The 18,799-nt window shown below is 42.4% G+C and overlaps 1 protein-coding gene across 2 annotated transcripts in view; it reads left to right on the forward strand.

Annotated features, from left to right (window-relative positions):
- The window catches only part of ANO4 (anoctamin 4), a 394,529-nt gene that overhangs the window by 321,330 nt on the left and 54,400 nt on the right, over nt 1–18,799 (forward strand). For both annotated transcript variants that reach the window (XM_077265595.1, XM_077265596.1), the window contains 3 exons: nt 4,208–4,304; nt 17,091–17,151; nt 17,274–17,356. In XM_077265595.1, coding sequence (XP_077121710.1) covers nt 4,208–4,304; nt 17,091–17,151; nt 17,274–17,356 — 241 coding nt within the window. The remainder of the gene's footprint in view (nt 1–4,207; nt 4,305–17,090; nt 17,152–17,273; nt 17,357–18,799) is intronic.

Genomic DNA, 18,799 nt, shown 5'->3' on the forward strand with positions numbered 1-18,799 from the left:
TGCCAGGCATTGAACTGAAGGTCCAGGGAGCTTATATAGCAACACCCCTAACTAACGACCCAGGTGCGGATAAAAGGAATGACAGAAAAACCAGAGTCAAAAAACTAGTAACCACTAGAGGGAGCAAAAAGCAAATTCACAACAGGGGTGAGAGAAAATAGGATTTGAGGACAAAGTTTGGGGTGTGTGGAAGAAGAAATAGGATTTGAGGACATAGTTTTGGGGGGGCAGAAGAAATACGATTTGAGGACACATTTTGGGGATGAAGAAGGTATGGTGTGAACACAATATGGGGAGAGGGAAGCTGGAGAAATTTGTTGATACCGTATAAGGAGCAAGATGATAGATGGGGGCATGTATGAGCAAACAGTATGAGAAAGGCATGCATGCAGCCACATTATGGTGAGTGGGGGATGGGTGCAAACATGGTATGGTGAGTGGGGAATGGGTGCAGACATAGTATGAGGAGCAAGAAGAAGAATGTATAGAGAGGGAGGGTGATGGGAATGCGTGCAAGCGCAGTATGGTGAGTGGTGGATGGGTGTGGACACATTATAAGGAGCGAGGAGGTGAATGTATGGGGAGCGAGGGTGATGGTATGGGTGCAGACACAGTATGGGGAGTTGGGGCATGTATCATAGGAGGGACAGTGTGTGGCTCATATAGTGAGAAGCAATTGTTTCTTCAAGGGCTCAGTGTAGGGCAGATATGTTTATTAAGGAGCATTATAATGATACTGCTATTTTTAACCCCTTCCCGACATGTGACGGTATAGTACGTCACATGTCGGGACCCCCGCTTTGATGTGCGCTCCGGCGGTGAGCGCACATCAAAGTCGCGACATGTCAGCTGTTTTTTACAGCTGACATGTGCGCGCAATAGCGGCGGGTGAAATCGCGATCACCCGCTGCTATTAACTAGTTAAATGCCGCTGTCAAACTCAGACAGCGGCATTTAACTACCGCATCCGGCCGTGCGGCCGGATATGAGCGCATCGCCGACCCCCGTCACATGATCGGGGGTCGGCGATGTGTCAGGAAGGTAACCATAGAGGTCCTTGAGACCTCTATGGTTACTGATTGCCGGTGGCTGTGAGCGCCCCCCTGTGGTCGGCGCTCACAGCACACCTGCAAATCTGCTGTGTAGCAGCGATCTTATGATCACTGCTGCATAGCAGAGCCGATCGGGTTGTGCCTGCTTCTAGCCTCCCATGGAGGCTATAGAAGCATGGCAAAAGTAAAAAAAAAAAGTTTTTAAAAATGTGAAAAAAATAAAAAAAATATAAAAGTTTAAATCACCCCCCTTTCGCCCCAATCAAAATAAATCAATAAAAAAAAAACCCAACCTACACATATTTGGTATCGCTGCGTTCAGAATCGCCCGATCTATCAATAAAAAAAAAGCATTAACCTGATCGCTAAATGGCGTAATGAGAAAAAAAATCGAAACGCCAGATTTACGTTTTTTTGGTCGCCACGACATTGCATTAAAATGCAATAACGGGCGATCAAAAGAACGTATCTACACCAAAATGCTATCATTAAAAACGCCAGCTCGGCACGCAAAAAATAAGCCCTCACCTGACCCCAGATCACGAAAAATGGAGACGCTACGAGTATCGGAAAATGGCGCAATTTTGTTTTGTTTTGTTTTTTGCAAAGTTTGGAATTTTTTTTCACCACTTAGGTGAAAAATAACCTAGTCATGTTAGGTGTCTATAAACTCGTAGTGACCTGGAGAATCATAATGGCAGGTCAGTTTTAGCATTTAGTGAACCTAGCAAAATAGGCAAGCAAAAAACAAGTGTGGGATTGCACTTTTTTTGCAATTTCACTGCACTTGGAATTTTTTTCCCGTTTTCTAGTACACGACATGCTAAAACCAATGATGTCGTTCAAAAGTACAACTCGTCCCGCAAAAAATAAGCCCTCACATGGCCAAATTGACGGAAAAATAAAAAAGTTATGGCTCTGGGAAGGAGGGTAGCGAAAAACGAAAATGGAAAAACGGAAAAAGCTCCGGGGGTGAAGGGGTTAAAGTCATCGTGTGGGGATGTGCTGTAGGAGACCAGAGAAGTCTGCAGAGACGCGCTGTGGCTGTGAAAAGTCATCATGTAGTCTGGAAAAGATGAAGAAAGAATGACTAAAATCGAGTTTGTGATGAGTCTGCAGTCATTCTATGTTACTGCAAACTTCTGAATTCTCACAATGTGCACTGCACGCTTTCAGGATTCTCTGGTGTCAGCAATTTGCATATACACGGTCATGAGCCAACTAGACATATGTGGGCTCACTCAATGAAAATGAATTGAGCGAGGCTGGACACGTCTAGTTAGAATGTGAATGAAAGTATACTAATCGCATACTTGTTGTTATGGACTGACCTGGGTTGGAGTAGTGGTATTGCAACCATTAGGGGAATCAGTGGCAGGTACCATAGTCAGGGATAGCCAGGGGTCAGTACACTGAGCAGCAATGTAGTTAAATGATCAGCAGGTTGCGTAGTCAGGAATAGCCAGGGGTCAGTACACAGAGCAGCAATATAGTAGCCAGGAATAGCCAGGGGACGGTACATGATAGCAGCAGTATAATCTTGGAATGAAGCAGCAGGTGAAAGCAAAGCTTGACTAAAGGCTGGGAGTCCAATAATCTCGCAGGGCAGGAAGTGCAATGCCAAGTTTATATAGGGTGTTCAATCAGCTTGGAGCCAGTCAGTAACAACACAGGTATTGGTATCTGGGTTAGCAAGGAACTGTCAAGCGAGATGAATAGCTCTGAGGGAAGAGCTGCCGCCTGGTGCACAAGAGCTGCTGGGTTCGAGTTCTGACATGTGCTCACATGACCGTCCAATCTTGCCACCGGCAAGGGAGAATCCTAGAAATGTGCAGTGCATGTGCTGTGAGAATTCAAAAGTCTGCAGTCACCTAGAGTCACTGCAGACTTTCATCTCAAACCTGGACAAACCCTTTAAGTATAAAATGAAGCCTTGTATCATACCAATCCTAACAGCATGTAATATACTCACTGTTAGGATTCCACTCTGCTGGCTGGTTCCATCAGTCATCACATGGCCGCTTCACTTATATGACATCTTCATACTTACAGTCACATGACAACAAGCTTTTCTTCCTGCTTCTCTCAGTTTCAGGTATTAACTGAACACTGAGAGAATTAGGGAGAACAGCTTGTCGGCACATGACTGTAAGTGTGTAAATCGTGTATGTGCTTGGGATGGGAGGGCGCCAAACTGAATTCTTGCACCAGGTGCTGAAAAACCTAGATACACCTCCGGAAGGAAGGGCAGCAGAGCTGAGTTTAGTTGTTTAATGTTACAAAAGTTTCTATCAGCTATTCTCCACTCATAGCACTGTCACTTTTGCTGTGCTGCTTCCCTCCCACGCTGACTATCATGAGGGCCCAAAATTGTCAGTAATTACAAGTATGTCTGTTGTGGTCAGGGCAACTTGTAATCCCTCTGCAGTGAAATCAGGATGTCATTACATCTCATACAGGAGTAGTCTGTGATTAGCTATTGTGAGGGATGTTCTTTTTCCCCTGTATGTTGCCTCCTGTTTATGATTAGTCAATTTCATACAGGGGGAAGAAGTACAAATTCCCAATGGAAACTCTCCGATTACACACACTTGGAACTAAGGAAAAATAATTTATTAGGTACAAAATGCTTTGATTGCTAATATCTCTGAAACGGAGAGACAAAATAAAAAATAAGAAAAAGAAAACAACAAAAAAACCTTTTATTCTGCTCTGTAGCCTCTATTACGATGTATGACCGGTCTTCATGAAACATTTGGTGAAAGGTTCTCTTTAAAGTACAGTGCATGTTTAAAATTGGCAAAACAATTCTTTTATCTTAGGATTTACAAGTAGTCATTTTTTAATATGTTCAGTTTCTCATCTGGGTAGTCACATTTTGCATTCTTCTCTCTTTACCTTTTAGAAGTAGAAGAGTGTTCTGCAGAATCACAGTGTTCTTCCTTTTTACATGACTTCTCGTTGAATAAAGAGAAGTAGGACAATCATTATACACCAATTAGCTCATTTGACGTTATACTACAGGGATCACTTTGACAATGCTTTGCAGTGTGACCTCAAATACTTACATGCAGAGGATTTAAGGCCATAATTGCTTCAGTCCAATGGGAGAAATAAGTCTCGGCCAATCTGTGTCTCCTTCTTCTGTTTTATAGCAAAGAAATCTGCCAAGCCGCAAATGTAACCATGTGTCCACTGTGTGATAAATACTGCCCCTATATGAGGTTATCAGACAGCTGCGTCTATGCCAAGGTAATCCCATACCCTCTGGGAGAATTGCATTGCCGTTTGCCTGAAATCAAATCTGATCTCTAATCTTGTGAAGTAGACGTTAATCAATAATGTTATAGCAACAAGAAGCTAAAATAAATCTATAATATTATAAACAACTGTAATTTCAAGCAAATTAGGAAAATAGTCAGGAAAAACAGAATCTCTCCTGCAAAATATTATGAACAGCATATATACGGTAGCTTTTCTCTGTAAGCATTCCTTCCCTCACCAACGGGGTCCATTGGAGAAGCAGCACTGGAGCACTGGAGAATTTAAGCAGTAAGTAATCTTTATTGTTTTTATTTTACATTTTCAGTTCTTAGCCCAATTTTTAAAACACCCAGAAAACTCATTTAAGTGTTTGTTTTCTGATTTTTATTTTTTGCACTGATGTATCTGACTTAGGATGAAAACGACAAATCAGGCCTTTAACATCATTTTTTTATAATCTGGAGCTGGACTCATAAATACTCAGTTTAATAATGCTAAAGGCCAGGAGCCTACATAGAAATGATGGGGCTCCATAGCAGAGGCTCTAATTGCCCCCCCCCCAAGTAAAAAAAAAAAAAGAATATTCGGCGGGGTCACAGAAGAGCATATGTCACAACCTTGCAGCATTTATAAAGTAATTTCCCTCCTACTGAAGCCGTAGATTGCCCTTATTGCCCTTTCATTGTATCCATAAATTATGATGCCAACAAATGTTCCCCACGAACACAGTATGATATCCCCACAGTGAATTCCTCCACAGTGCCCTCAACATGCACACTATGATGACCCTACTGTACCCCACCTCAACTCCCCAGGCAAAGTATGGTGAACCTAACACAGTATGATCCCCCAGCTGTAACCCCCACACAGCCCTCCATGCAGTATAATGAGCCTACATACAGTATAATGGCCTCACAACTCATCACACTATGTAATGGCCCCAGCTAGCCCTCCAAACAGAATAATGGCCTCCACAAAGCCCTCCACACAGTATGATGGACCCCACACAACCCTTCACACTGTATAATTGCTTGCATACGATACAGTGCCCCACACATAGCCCTCCATAAAGTATAAAGGCTACCACATAGCCCTCCAAATGTTATCATGGCCCCCACATAAACCGCCATATATTATAATAGCTCTCTTATAGCTCTCCATGTAGTATAATGGGCCACATAGTCCTCCATATGCTGCACCCCATAATCCTCTATTTAGTATAATGCACTCTCCATAGTCCTCATATAGTATAATCCACTCCCCATCATCCTCCATATAGTGTAATGCACCCTCATAGTCCTCCATATAGTATAATACACTCCCCATAATACTCCATATAGTATAATGTCCTCGATACAGAATATTGCACCCTAGATAATCCTCCATATAGTATTATGCACTTGCCATAGTCCTCCATATAGTATACTGCACCCCATAGTCCTCCATATAGTATACTACACCCCATAGCCATCCATATAGTAGAATGTGCCCCATAGTCCTTCATATATTAGAATGCACTCCCCATAGTCCTTCACATAATATAATGAGCCCTATAGTCTTCTTCATAGTATAATACACTCCCATAGTCCTCCATATAGTATAATGCACCCCATATTTCTCCATACAGTATAATGCACTCCCCATAGTCCTCCATATAATATAATGGGCCCCATAGTTTTCCATATTTTAAACTTCACCTCATAATTCACCCCATAATCCTCCATATAGTATAATTCACCCAATCGTTCTCCATATATTATAATACACTCCCCATAGTCCTCCATACAGTAGAATGTACACCTCATAGTCCTTCATATAATATAATGCACCCTATAGTCTTCCTTATAGTATAATACACTCCCCATAGTCCTCCATATAATATAATGCACCCCATATTTCTACATACAGTAAAATGCACTCCCCATAGTCCTCAATATAATAAAATGGGCCCCATAATCTTCCATATTGAATACTTTACTCCATAATCCTCCATATAGTATACTTCAACCCATAATCATCCATATAGTATAATGCACCCCCATAGTCTTCCATATGGTATAATATACTCCCCATAGTCCTCTATATAGTAAGATGCACTCCCCATGGTACTCCATACAGTATAAAGCACTCTTCACAGTCCGAACAGTATAATGTACTCCCCATAGTCCTCTACGCAGTATTATGGCCACCACAATATACTCATTGATAAAAAAAATCGCAATACTCACCTCTCCTACTCATTCCCCAGCTGATCTAGTCTTTACAGTGAGCCTTCTGAAGTGCCCTCACATCTCACATTTTGTCAGAGTTTGTCTGCAGTCACTCTGTGTGACTACAGACTTCTGGATTGTGACTGTGTGCGTTGCACACATTGTAACGACTCCCTGTATTCCCTGTGCGAGTTGTAGGTCATATGTGACCATATGAATATGAATTGTCATGTGCCGGGTTCTCTCCATTGAAAAGAATTGAGAAACACGGGATGAGACTAGGCATCACATTGAGAGACTGCAGAATTTTAATTTGAGCCTACACAACCACTTTGATCCTTACGGACTCTGCACAAGGCCAAATTTAGTGCAACAAGGCATGAGCAGAGTTCTCATTAACGACTGTAAAGGAATCATTTACGCCTCTAAGGATTATTTTACGTCTTAAGTCTCATGCATATTACTATGTGCGTAAGACTTATGTGCTCAGAGGCAGGATGGGCTGGGGACAAGTTGTGCTCCCAGTCGGTAAAACAACAGCTCGAAATTTGGCAGTCGGAAATTTGAAACAAAAGGTCAAACTTTCCCCTGTTGTCTAATACAATGTGTCAAGCATACCCCGGCTTGCATTAGTGGCTATTCTATCCCTATCATTGTTTGTTGGCTGATATATATACAGTTCGTAAACAAGCAACTTGTATTTAGTAATTTGATTCTCATTAAGGTGCGTTAATGCCAGAAATCGTCTAAATGCACTATTACGTCCTTATCAAAGCATTAGTCAGAGCAATTACTGGCTGGGGCAACAGTGATGTCCTTTTAAAAACACATGGTGAAGTCAAAGCTGAGGCACACTTTATAAAGTGACACAGGTCCTATAATATTAATGTCCTTTACAAACCTCTGTCCTACAACATCATTCATGTCATTAATTAGGTGTGAATCCATGTCCAAACCACACATCACATACTCTTCCTTGGGTTAAAATAGTCCTCAAAAATGATAAGAGGAGCTGTTTTACCCTGTTGTAAAAAAATGAGTATGATCTCTGTGCATAAGTTGCTAAAGAGCAGAACCTTAGGATTGCTGTTGAGTATGCATACCGCCAGACAAAATGGAAGAATGGTCTTATCTTTAACTCATGAATCAACACCCAAGTGAATGTGAGAAAGATGGTTTATACTTTTAAATATTTTTTCTCCACAAACAAAATACATTTTAATTAACAGATCTTGGAATATACGGTAAATAAGTTCCACAACTGCATGTGTTTTAAAAAATGTTCCTGTGCTGAGATAATTATAAATGTGTCCCTGCTGTGTACTGTGTAATGGCCGTGTCTGACCGTACAGGGACATGGTCTGATCATACCACATCTGGGCAGGGGGAGAAGCAAAACAGAGTATACAGACATTACAGCATGGGATCAAAAATATTTCTTTTTGTGAGGTAAAACATTTTTCTGTCCATTTTCAAACAATGGTTTACCTCACAGAAGGAATCAGCTGTGATCTCATGCAGTAATGTCTGTATGATCTTTTGTTTACCCCCTGCCCAGAGATGTAAGATCAGACCATGTTCCTGCACGGTCAGACACAGCCATTACACAGTACACAGCAGGGGCACATTTATAAGATTATCTCAGCACAGGAACATTTTTTTAAACACATCCAATTGTGGAAATTATTATTATTCCACAGTCTAGTGATTAAAGTGTTGAATAAAATTAACTTTGGTCATAGAAAAATCCCCTTAAGGTTCAGTGCTTCAATCTGTACACATTGTCCTCTTTGTACAGTCATGGCCAAAAGTATTCACACCCCTGCAATTCTGTCAGATAATACTGAGTTTCTTCTTGAAAATGATTGCAAACACAAATTCTTTGGTATTATTATCTTCATTTAATTTGTCTTAAATGAAAAACCACAAAAGAGAATGAAGCAAAAAGCAAAACATCGATCATTTCACACAAAACTCCAAAAATGGGCCAGACAAAAGTATTGGCACCCTCAGCCTAATACTTGGTTGCGCAACCTTTAGCCTAAATAACTGCGACCAACCGCTTCCGGTAACCATCAATGAGTTTCTTACAATGCTCTGCTGGAATTTTAGACCATTCTTCTTTGGCAAACTGCTCCACGTCCCTGATATTTGAAGGGTGCCTTCTCCAAACTGCCATTTTTAGATCTCTCCACAGGTGTTCTATGGGATTCAGGTCTGTACTCATTGCTGGCCACCTTAGAAGTCTCCAGTGCTTTCTCTCAAACCATGTTCTAGTGCTTTTTGAACTGTGTTTTGGGTCATTATCCTGCTGGAAGACCCATGACCTCTGAGGGAGACCCAGCTTTCTCACACTGGGCCCTACATTATGCTGCAAAATTTGTTGGTAGTCTTCAGACTTCATAATGCCATGCACACGGTCAAGCAGTCCAGTGCCAGAGGCAGCAAAGCAACCCCAAAACATCAGGGAACCTCCGCCATGTTTGACTGTAGGGACCGTGTTCTTTTCTTTGAATGCCTCTTTTTTTCTCCTGTAAACTCTATGTTGATGTCTTTGCCCAAAAGATCTACTTTTGTCTTATCTGACCAGAGAACATTCTTCCAAAACGTTTTAGGCTTTTTCAGGTAAGTTTTGGCAAACTCCAGCCTGGCTTTTTTATGTCTCGGGGTAAGAAGTGGGGCCTTCCTGGGTTTCCTAACATACAGTCCCTTTTCATTCAGACGCCGACGGATAGTAAGGGTTGACACTGTTGTACCCTCGGACTGCAGGGCAGCTTGAACTTGATTGGATGTTAGTCGAGGTTCTTTATCCAACATCCGCACAATCTTGCGTTGAAATCTCTTGTCAATTTTTCTTTTCCATCCACATCTAGGGAGGTTAGCCACAGTGCCATGGGCTTTAAACTTCTTGATGACACTGCGCACGGTAGACACAGGACCATTCAGGTCTTTGGAGATGGACTTGGAGCCTTGAGAGTGCTCATGCTTCCTCACAATTTGGTTTCTCAAGTCCTCAGATAGTTCTTTGGTCTTCTTTCTTTTCTCCATGCTCAATGTGGTACACACAAGGACACAGGACAGAGGTTGAGTCAACTTTAATCCATGTCAACTGGCTGCAAGTGTGATTTAGTTATTGCCAACACCTGCTAGGTGCCACAGGTAAGTTACAGGTGCTGTTAATTACACACATTAGAGAAGCATCACATGATTTTTCGAACAGTGCCAATACTTTTGTCCACCCCCTTTTTTATGTTTGGTGTGGAATTATATCCAATTTGTCTTTAGAACAATTCTTTTTGTGTTTTTTTCATTTAAGACAAATTAAATGAAGATAATAATACCAAAGAATTTGTGTTTGCAATCATTTTCAGGAGGAAACTGAGTATTATCTGACAGAATTGCAGGGGTGTCAATACTTTTGGCCATGACTGTATGTAAGATTGACTCTGACCCCACTGTCTATTCCACCCTTTTGTAGTCTCAGTGATCGAACATGTCTGTATTCACTACAAGAGAAGACATCGCCACTTATTCTAGAAGCTTTGAGTAGAACTAATTTTAACCCCTTCCCGACCCATGACGCCACGTAGGCGTCATGAAAACCCGTGCCAATCCGACCCATGACGCCTATGTGGCGTCATGGAATGATCGCGTCGCTGCAGAGCGGGTGAAAGGGTTAACTCCGATTTCACCCGTTCTGCAGGGACAGGGGGAGTGGTACTTCAGCCCAGGGGGGGTGGCTTCACCCCCCCGTGGCTACGATCGCTCTGATTGGCTGTTGAAAGTGAAACTGCCAATCAGAGCGATTTGTAATATTTCACCTAAAAAACTGGTGAAATATTACAATCCAGCCATGGCCGATGCTGCAATATCATCGGCCATGGCTGGAAATACTGAAGTGACCCCCCCCACCCCACTGATTGCCCCCCCAAGCCACCGATCGCCCCCCCCAAGCCACCGATCTGTCCCGTAGTCCCCTCTGTCCTGTGCTCCACTCCCCCGTCCTCCTGTCTGCTCCCCCCGTGCTCCTATGTCACCCCCCCCGTGCTCCGACGCCCCCCCGTGCCTCGATCTCCCCCCCTTATACTTACCGAGGCTCCCGGTGCCCGTCCGCCTCCTCCATGGGCGCCGCCATCTTCCAAAATGGCGGGCGCATGCTCAGTGCACCCGCCGAATCTGCCGGCCGGCAGATTCATTACAAAGTACATTTTGATCGCTGTGGTAGGTTCTATCACAGCGATCAAAATAAAAAAAATAATAAATAACCCCCCCCCCCCGTTTATCACCCCCATAGGTAGGGACAATAATAAAATAAAGAAAATATTTTTTTTTCTTTTTCCACTAGGGTTAGGGTTAGAACTAGGGTTAGAACTAGGGGTAGGGTTAGGGTTAGGGGTAGGGTTAGGGTTACGGGTAGGGTTAGGGTTAGGGGTAGGGTTAGGGTTATGGCATGTGCACACAGTGCGGATTTGGCTGCGGATCCGCAGCGGATTGGCCACGGATCCGCAGCGGATTGGCCGCGGATCCGCAGCGGATTGGCCGCGGATCCGCAGTGGATTTGCCGCGGATCCGCAGCGGATTTGCCGCGGATCCGCAGCGGATTGGCCGCTGCGAATTCGTAGCAGTTTTCCATCAGGTTTACAGTACCATGTACACCTATGGAAAACCAAATCCGCTGTGCCCATGGTGCGGAAAATTCCATGCAGAAACGCTGCGTTGTATTTTCCGCAGCATGTCAATTCTTTGTGCGGATTCCGCAGCGTTTTACACCTGTTCCTCAATAGGAATCCGCAGGTGAAATCCGCACAAAAAAACACTGGAAATCTGCTGTAAATCCGCAGGTAAAACGCAGTGCCTTTTATATGCAGATTTTTCAAAAATCGTGCGGAAAAATCTCACACGAATCCGCAACGTGGGCACATAGCCTTAGGGTTAGGGTTGGAATTAGAGTTAGGGTTGGAATTAGGGCTAGGGTTGGAAATAGGGTTAAGATTAGGCTTGTGGTTAGGGTTACGGATAGGGTTAGGGGTGGGTTGGGGTTACAGTTGTGGTTAGGGTTGGGATTAGGGTTGGAATTAGGGTTACGGGTGTGTTGCGGTTAGGGTTGTGGTTAGGGGTGTGTTGGGGTTAGGGTTGTGATTAGGGTTATGGCTACAGTTGAGATTAGGATTAGGGGTGTGTTGGGGTTAGTGTTGAAGTTAGAATTGAGGGGTTTCCACTGTTTAGGCACATCAGGGGTCTCCAAACGCAACATGGCGCCACCATTGATTCCAGCCAATCTTGCGTTCAAAAAGTCAAATGGTGCTCCCTCCCTTCCAAGCCCCGACGTGCGCCCAAACAGTGGTTTACCCCCACATTTGGGGTACCATCGTACTCAGGACAAACTGGGCAACAACTGTTGGGGTCCAATTTCTCCTGTTACCCTTGCAAAAATAAAAAATTACTTGCTAAAACATAATTTTTGAGGAAAGAACAATTATTTTTTATTTTCACGGCTCTGCGTTATAAACTTCTGTGAAGCACTTGGGGGTTGAAAGTGCTCACCACACATCTAGATAAGTTCCTTCGGGGGTCTAGTTTCCAAAATGGGGTCACTTGTGGGGTGTTTCTACTGTTTAGGCACATCAGGGGCTCTGCAAATGCAACGTGATGCCCGCAGACCATTCCATCAAAGTCTGCATTTCAAATGTCACTACTTCCCTTCCGAGCCCTGACGTGTGCCCAAACAGTGGTTTACCCCCACATATGGGGTACCAGCACACTCACAACAAACTGGGCAACAAATATTGGGGCCCAATTTTTCCTGTTACCCTTGTGAAAATAAAAAATTGCTTGCTAAAACATCTTTTTTGAGGAAAGAAAAATGATTTTTTATTTTCACGGCTCTGCGTTGTAAACTTCTGTGAAGCACTTGGGGGTTGAACGTGCTCATCACACATCTAGATAAGTTGCTTGGGGGGGTCTAGTTTCCAAAATGGGGTCACTTGTGGGGTGTTTCTACTGTTTAGGCACATCAGGGGCTCTGCAAATGCAATGTGACGCCCGCAGACCATTCCATCAAAGTCTGCATTTCAAATGTCACTACTTCCCTTCCGAGCCCTGACGTGTGCCCAAACAGTGGTTTACCCCCACATATGGGGTACCAGCACACTCACAACAAACTGGGCAACAAATATTGGGGCCCAATTTCTCCTGTTACCGTTGTGAAAATAAAAAATTGCTTGCTAAAACATCTTTTTTGAGGAAAGAAAAATGATTTTTTATTTTCACGGCTCTGCGTTGTAAACTTCTGTGAAGCACTTGGGGGTTGAACGTGCTCACCACACATCTAGATAAGTTCCTTGGGGGGTCTAGTTTCCAAAATGGGGTCAATTGTGGGGGGTTTCTACTGTTTAGGCATATCAGGGGCTCTGCAAATGTAACATGAAGCCCGCAGACCATTCCATCAAAGTCTGCATTCCAAAACGTCACTACTTCCCTTCCGAGCCCCGGCATGTGCCCAAACAGTGGTTTACCCCCATATATGGGGTATCAGCGTACTCAGGAGAAACTGGACAACAACTTTTGGGTCCAATTTCTCCTGTTACTCTTGCAAAAATAAAAAATTCTGGGCTAAAAAAATATTTTTGAGGAAAGGAAACACATTTATTATTTTCACGGCTCTGCGTTATAAACTTCTGTGAAGCACTTGGGGGTTCAAAGTGCTCACCATACATCTAGATAAGTTCCTTTGGGGGTCTAGTTTCCAAAATGGAGTCACTTGTGGGGTGTTCCTACTGTTTAGGCACATCAGGGGCTCTGCAAAAGCAACCTGACGCCCGCAGAGCATTCCATCAAAGTCTGCATTTCAAAACGTCACTACTTCCCTTCCGAACCCCGACGTGTGCCAAAACAGTGGTTTACCCCCACATATGGGGTATCAGCGTACTCAGGAGAAACTGGACAACAGCTTTTGGGGTCCAATTTCTCCTGTTACCCTTGGGAAAATAAAAAATTGTGGGCTAAAAAAATCATTTTTGAGAAAAGAAAAATTATTTTTTATTTTCAGGGCTCTGCGTTATAAACTTCTGTGAAGCACTTGGGGGTTCAAAGTGCTCACCACACATCTAGGTTATTTCCTTGGGAGGTCTAGTTTTCAAAATGGGGTCACTTGTGTGGGAGCTCCAATGTTTAGGCACACAGGGGCTCTCCAAACGCGACATGGCGTCCGCTAATGATTGGAGCTAATTTTCCATTCAAAAAGTCAAATGGCGTGCCTTCCCTTCCGAGCCCTGCCGTGCGCCCAAACAGTGGTTTACCCCCACATATGGGGTATCATCGTACTCAGGACAAACTGGACAACAACATTTGGGGTTCAATTTCTCCTATTACCCTTGGGAAAATAAAAAATTCTGGGCTAAAAATCATTTTTGAGGAAAGAAAAATTATTTTTTATTTTCACGACTCTGCGTTATAAACTTCTGTGAAGCACCTGGGGGTTATAAGTGCTCACTATGCATCTAGATAAGTTCCTTGGGGGGTCTAGTTTCCAAAATGGGGTTACTTGTAGGGGATCTCCAATGTTTAGGCACACAGGGGCTCTCCAAACGCGACATGGTGTCCGCTAACGATTGGAGCTAATTTTCCATTCAAAAAGTCAAATGGTACGCCTCCCCTTCTGAGCCTTGCCGTGCACCCAAACAGTGGTTTACCCCCACATATGAGGTATCGGCGTACTCAGGAGAAATTGCCCAACAAATTTTAGGATCCATTTTATCCTGTTGCCCATGTGAAAATGAAAGAATTGAGGCTAAAAGAAATTTTGTGTGAAAAAAAAGTACTTTTTCATTTTTGCGGATCAATTTGTGAAGCACCTGGGGGTTTAAAGTGCTCACTATGCCTCTAGATAAGTTCCTTGGGGGGTCTAGTTTCGAAAATGGGGTCACTTGTGGAGGAGCTCCAATGTTTAGGCACACAGGGGCATTCCAAAAGCGACATGGTGTCCGCTAACGATGGAGATAATTTTTCATTCAAAAAGTCAAATGGCGCTCCTTCCCTTCCGAGCCTTACCATGTGCCCAAACAGTGGTTTACCCCCACATGTGAGGTATCGGTGTACTCAGGAGAAATTGCCCAACAAAATTTAGGATCCATTTTATCCTGTTGCACATGTGAAAATGAAAAAATTGAGGCTAAAATAATTTTTTTGGGGAAAAAAAGTACTTTTTCATTTTTACGGATCAATTTGTGAAGCACCTGGGGGTTTAAAGTGCTCACTATGCTTCTAGATAAGTTCCTTGGGGGGTCTAGTTTCCAAAATGGGGTCACTTGTGGGGGAGCTCCAATGTTTAGGCACACGGGGGCTCTCCAAACGCGACATGGTGTCCGCTAAAGATTGGAGCCAATTTTTCATTCAAAAAGTCAAATGGCGCTCCTTCCCTTCCAAGCCCTGCCGTGCGCCCAAACAGTGGTTTACCCCCACATATGAGGTATCAGCGTACTCAGGACAAATTGGACAACAACGTCCGTGGTCCAGTTTCTCCTTTTACCCTTGGGAAAATAAAAAAATTGTTGCTAAAAGATCATTTTTGTGACTAAAAAGTTAAATGTTCATTTTTTACTTCCATGTTGCTTCTGCTGCTGTGAAACACCTGAAGGGTTAATAAACTTCTTGAATGTGGTTTTGAGCACCTTGAGGGGTGCAGTTTTTAGAATGGTGTCACTTTTGGGTATTTTCAGCCATATAGAACCCTCAAAATGACTTCAAATGTGAGGTGGTCCCTAAAAAAAATGGTTTTGTAAATTTTGTTGCAAAAATGAGAAATCACTGATCAAATTTTAACCCTTATAACTTCCTAGCAAAAAAAAAATTTGTTTCCAAAATTGTGCTGATGTAAAGTAGACATGTGGGAAACGTTATTTATTAACTATTTTGTGTCACATAACTCTCTGGTTTAACAGAATAAAAATTCAAAATGTGAAAATTGCGAAATTTTCACAATTTTCGCCAAATTTCCATTTTTTTCACAAATAAACTCAGAAATTATCAACCTAAATTTAACAATAACATGAAGCCCAATATGTCACGAAAAAACAATCTCAGAATCGCTAGGATCCGTTGAAGCGTTCCTGAGTATTTACCTCATAAAGGGACACTGGTCAGAATTGCAAAAAACGGCAAGGTCATTAAGGCCAAAATAGGCTGGGTCATGAAGGGGTTAATTAGTGTCATATTCAGCAAATTTAGTAAGGCTAAGTTCTCACATGGAAATTACATTCGTATGTTTGGTGTTTAGAAACGTACAAATGGAATTCATGCCCAAAACAAACCGATTTGTGAACTGATGCAAACGGAAACGGAGGGGTCCATTGATTACTATGTGGTTCATCTGGCTTTGGTTTGGTTTCTGTTTCCTGTCAGTTTCTTTCTAAAAAACTGATACCAAACAGACCCACTAATCAATGGTGCTCCCCTGCCACTCTTTGCATGAGTTAACAAACAAATCCATTTTGGGCATTAATTTCATTTGTCTGCTTCTGAAACATAAAAGACAAACTGAAATCTCAAGTGGACATTTGAACATAAAGCAATAATTAGTTTTCTCATGGAGCTTTATTAGTTAACAACTCCGCCAAACTCTTAATATTAAAATAAACTTATCAGGTTGGCAGACTGTCCTCAAGTTCTACTATAGTGTTTTTGGTGCTGAATTCTTTAATCACATAAGGTGTTATGTGATTACTAACACTGCAGTGTGAAGAACAAGTATTTATTCTGCTGCGTCACATATGCTGTGGAGGAAAAACCAGTCCCATGGAGGACCATCTTCTCCCCTCCGTACTAGTCCTGCCTCCATGGGTATGATTGAAAGCCTGCATTATGGTCATATGATAACAAGGAGTGTTAATCACAGCTAGAGATTGGGACAAAAAACACCTCACTATTATCTTATAAAGAAAAGTTTATTATTCAAACACTGCTGTATTAGCAATTACATAGACAACCTTATCAGATTGAATGGAATCTGTCAGTCGATTAATGCTGCCCAAGCCATGGGTAGGATGAACCAAAACCTGACTGCACGTTTGCTTTTCTCTGAAACGCTCCATTATTTCAGGGAATACATAGTTTAAAAAGCCGGCTGGGGACCATAAGCAGAGAGGACACTAACTAGTCCAGTGCCGACCCCGAAGTGGCTTCTCAACGCATGGCTCTAGGAGATTGACAGATCTCTCCCTATGTACACACATTAGAGAGACCTGTCCGTCCTGTAGAGCAGTGTAGGCTCATCAAACCATGCTTTGTCTGAAACACTGGACTGTTTCAGAGAGAAATATTCCTGCCTGCAATAATGCAGTAAGACTCTGATCAATTCTGCCCGTGGTTTCAACAAGATGAATTCAATGACAGGTTCCCATTAAAGAAATCTGCATCTATACCGCTATAATAGCAGTTGGAAACAGTCAGGGAACCTGAGAGGTTCCCTTTAAATTGGAGTGTCGGAAGCATAAAAATACAACACAAAAAATTATAGGCTTATGATCATGTGTGGATAAAGATTGCTATCATTACTGTTCTATTTCAGGTTACCCATCTCTTTGACAATGGAGCAACTGTATTCTTTGCAGTTTTTATGGCAGTTTGGGGTAAGTACATTAGGAGAACACCAACTGAACTTTACAGTCCAAGGGAATTCATTATATTACAAAAAAGATCTTTGAAAATGTAATTGTAAAGTTCAATTTACAAATCTTTCCATTATTTTTAGCTACTGTTTTTCTGGAGTTTTGGAAACGAAGGCGAGCTGTGATTGCTTATGACTGGGATTTAATAGACTGGGAAGAAGAGGAGGTAAGAGTAAAACAGGGCACGTACCTATTTAATAAGTTTCAATAATCTATAACAGTGTTCCCCAACTCCGCTCCTCAAGAGTCACCAACAGGTCATGTTTTCAGGATTTCCTTAGTATTGCACAGGTGATAATTGCATCACCTGGACAGGCAATAATTCCATCACCTGAGCAAAACTAAGGAAATCCTGAAAACATGACCTGTTGGTGGCTCTTGAGGACAGGAGTTGGGGAACACTGATCTATAATATAGTATAGGATCTGGTGCTGCATCAGTAATATGTAACACATACAGTTCTGAGCAAAAGTTTTAGGCAAGTGTGGAAAAAATGTGGAATGCTTATAAGAATAGAAATCTTTAATAGTTTATATTTATCAATTAACAGAATGTAAAGTGAAAGAACAAAAGAGAAATCCACATCAAATTCATATATGGTGTCACACTGAACACTCTTTACCTGCAAAACAGCATCCATTCTTGTAGATGCACTGGCACACAGGTTTTGAAGAAGCTTAGCAGGGAGGGTGTTCTAAACATCTTGGAGAACTAACCGCAGATCTTCTGTGTATATAGGCTTGCATCATTCCTTCTGTCTCTTCATGTAATTAGAATCAGACTCCATGATGTTGAGATCAGAGCTCTGGTGGGGGCCATATCTTCCAGACTTCTTGTTCTACTTTACACACTGAAGATATTAGCTAAGATATACGGTCAGATTCTTATTAGCGATGAGCGAGTATACTCGTTGCTCGGGTGACCTCCGAGTATTTGTTAGTGCTCGGAGATTTAGTTTTCCTCGCCTCAGCTGCATGATTTGCGGTTGCTGGACAGCCTGAACACATGTGGGGATTCCCTAACAAACAGGCATTCCTCACATGTATTCAGGCTGTCTAGCAGCCGCAAATCATGCAGCTGAGGCGAGGAAAACTAAATCTCCGAGCACTAACAAATACTCGGAGACTACCAGAGCATACTCAGGAAAACCCGAGCAACGAGTATACTCACTCATCACTAATTCTTATCCTTCAGGCAATACCATAATGAAAGCATCTGATTGGATCCAAATTTATTTTGCAGCAGACCAAAAAACGAAATAAGCAGGCCAAAAAATTTTCAGTGTGAAGAAAAACAAGGAGCCTTGGAATTGATGATATGGCCCCCACAGTGACCTGATCTCAACATCATCATGACTATGTGGGCTAAAATGAAGAGAAAGAAGGATTTGTGCAAACCTACATCCACAGATCTGTAGTAAGTTCTCCAAGATGTTTGGAACAATCTCCTTGCTGATTTCTTTCAAAAACTGTGTGCAAGTGTACATAGAAGAATTGAAGCTTTGATGCTGTTTTGAAGGCAAATATTGAATTAGATACACCCAAAATGTTAAATCAGCACAAATGTCTAAAAGGGGGGTAAATCGTACCCCTGATGATGATGTCACATC

Source organism: Ranitomeya variabilis, chromosome 5, assembly GCF_051348905.1.
Source record: "Ranitomeya variabilis isolate aRanVar5 chromosome 5, aRanVar5.hap1, whole genome shotgun sequence".
Taxonomy (NCBI): domain Eukaryota; kingdom Metazoa; phylum Chordata; class Amphibia; order Anura; family Dendrobatidae; genus Ranitomeya; species Ranitomeya variabilis.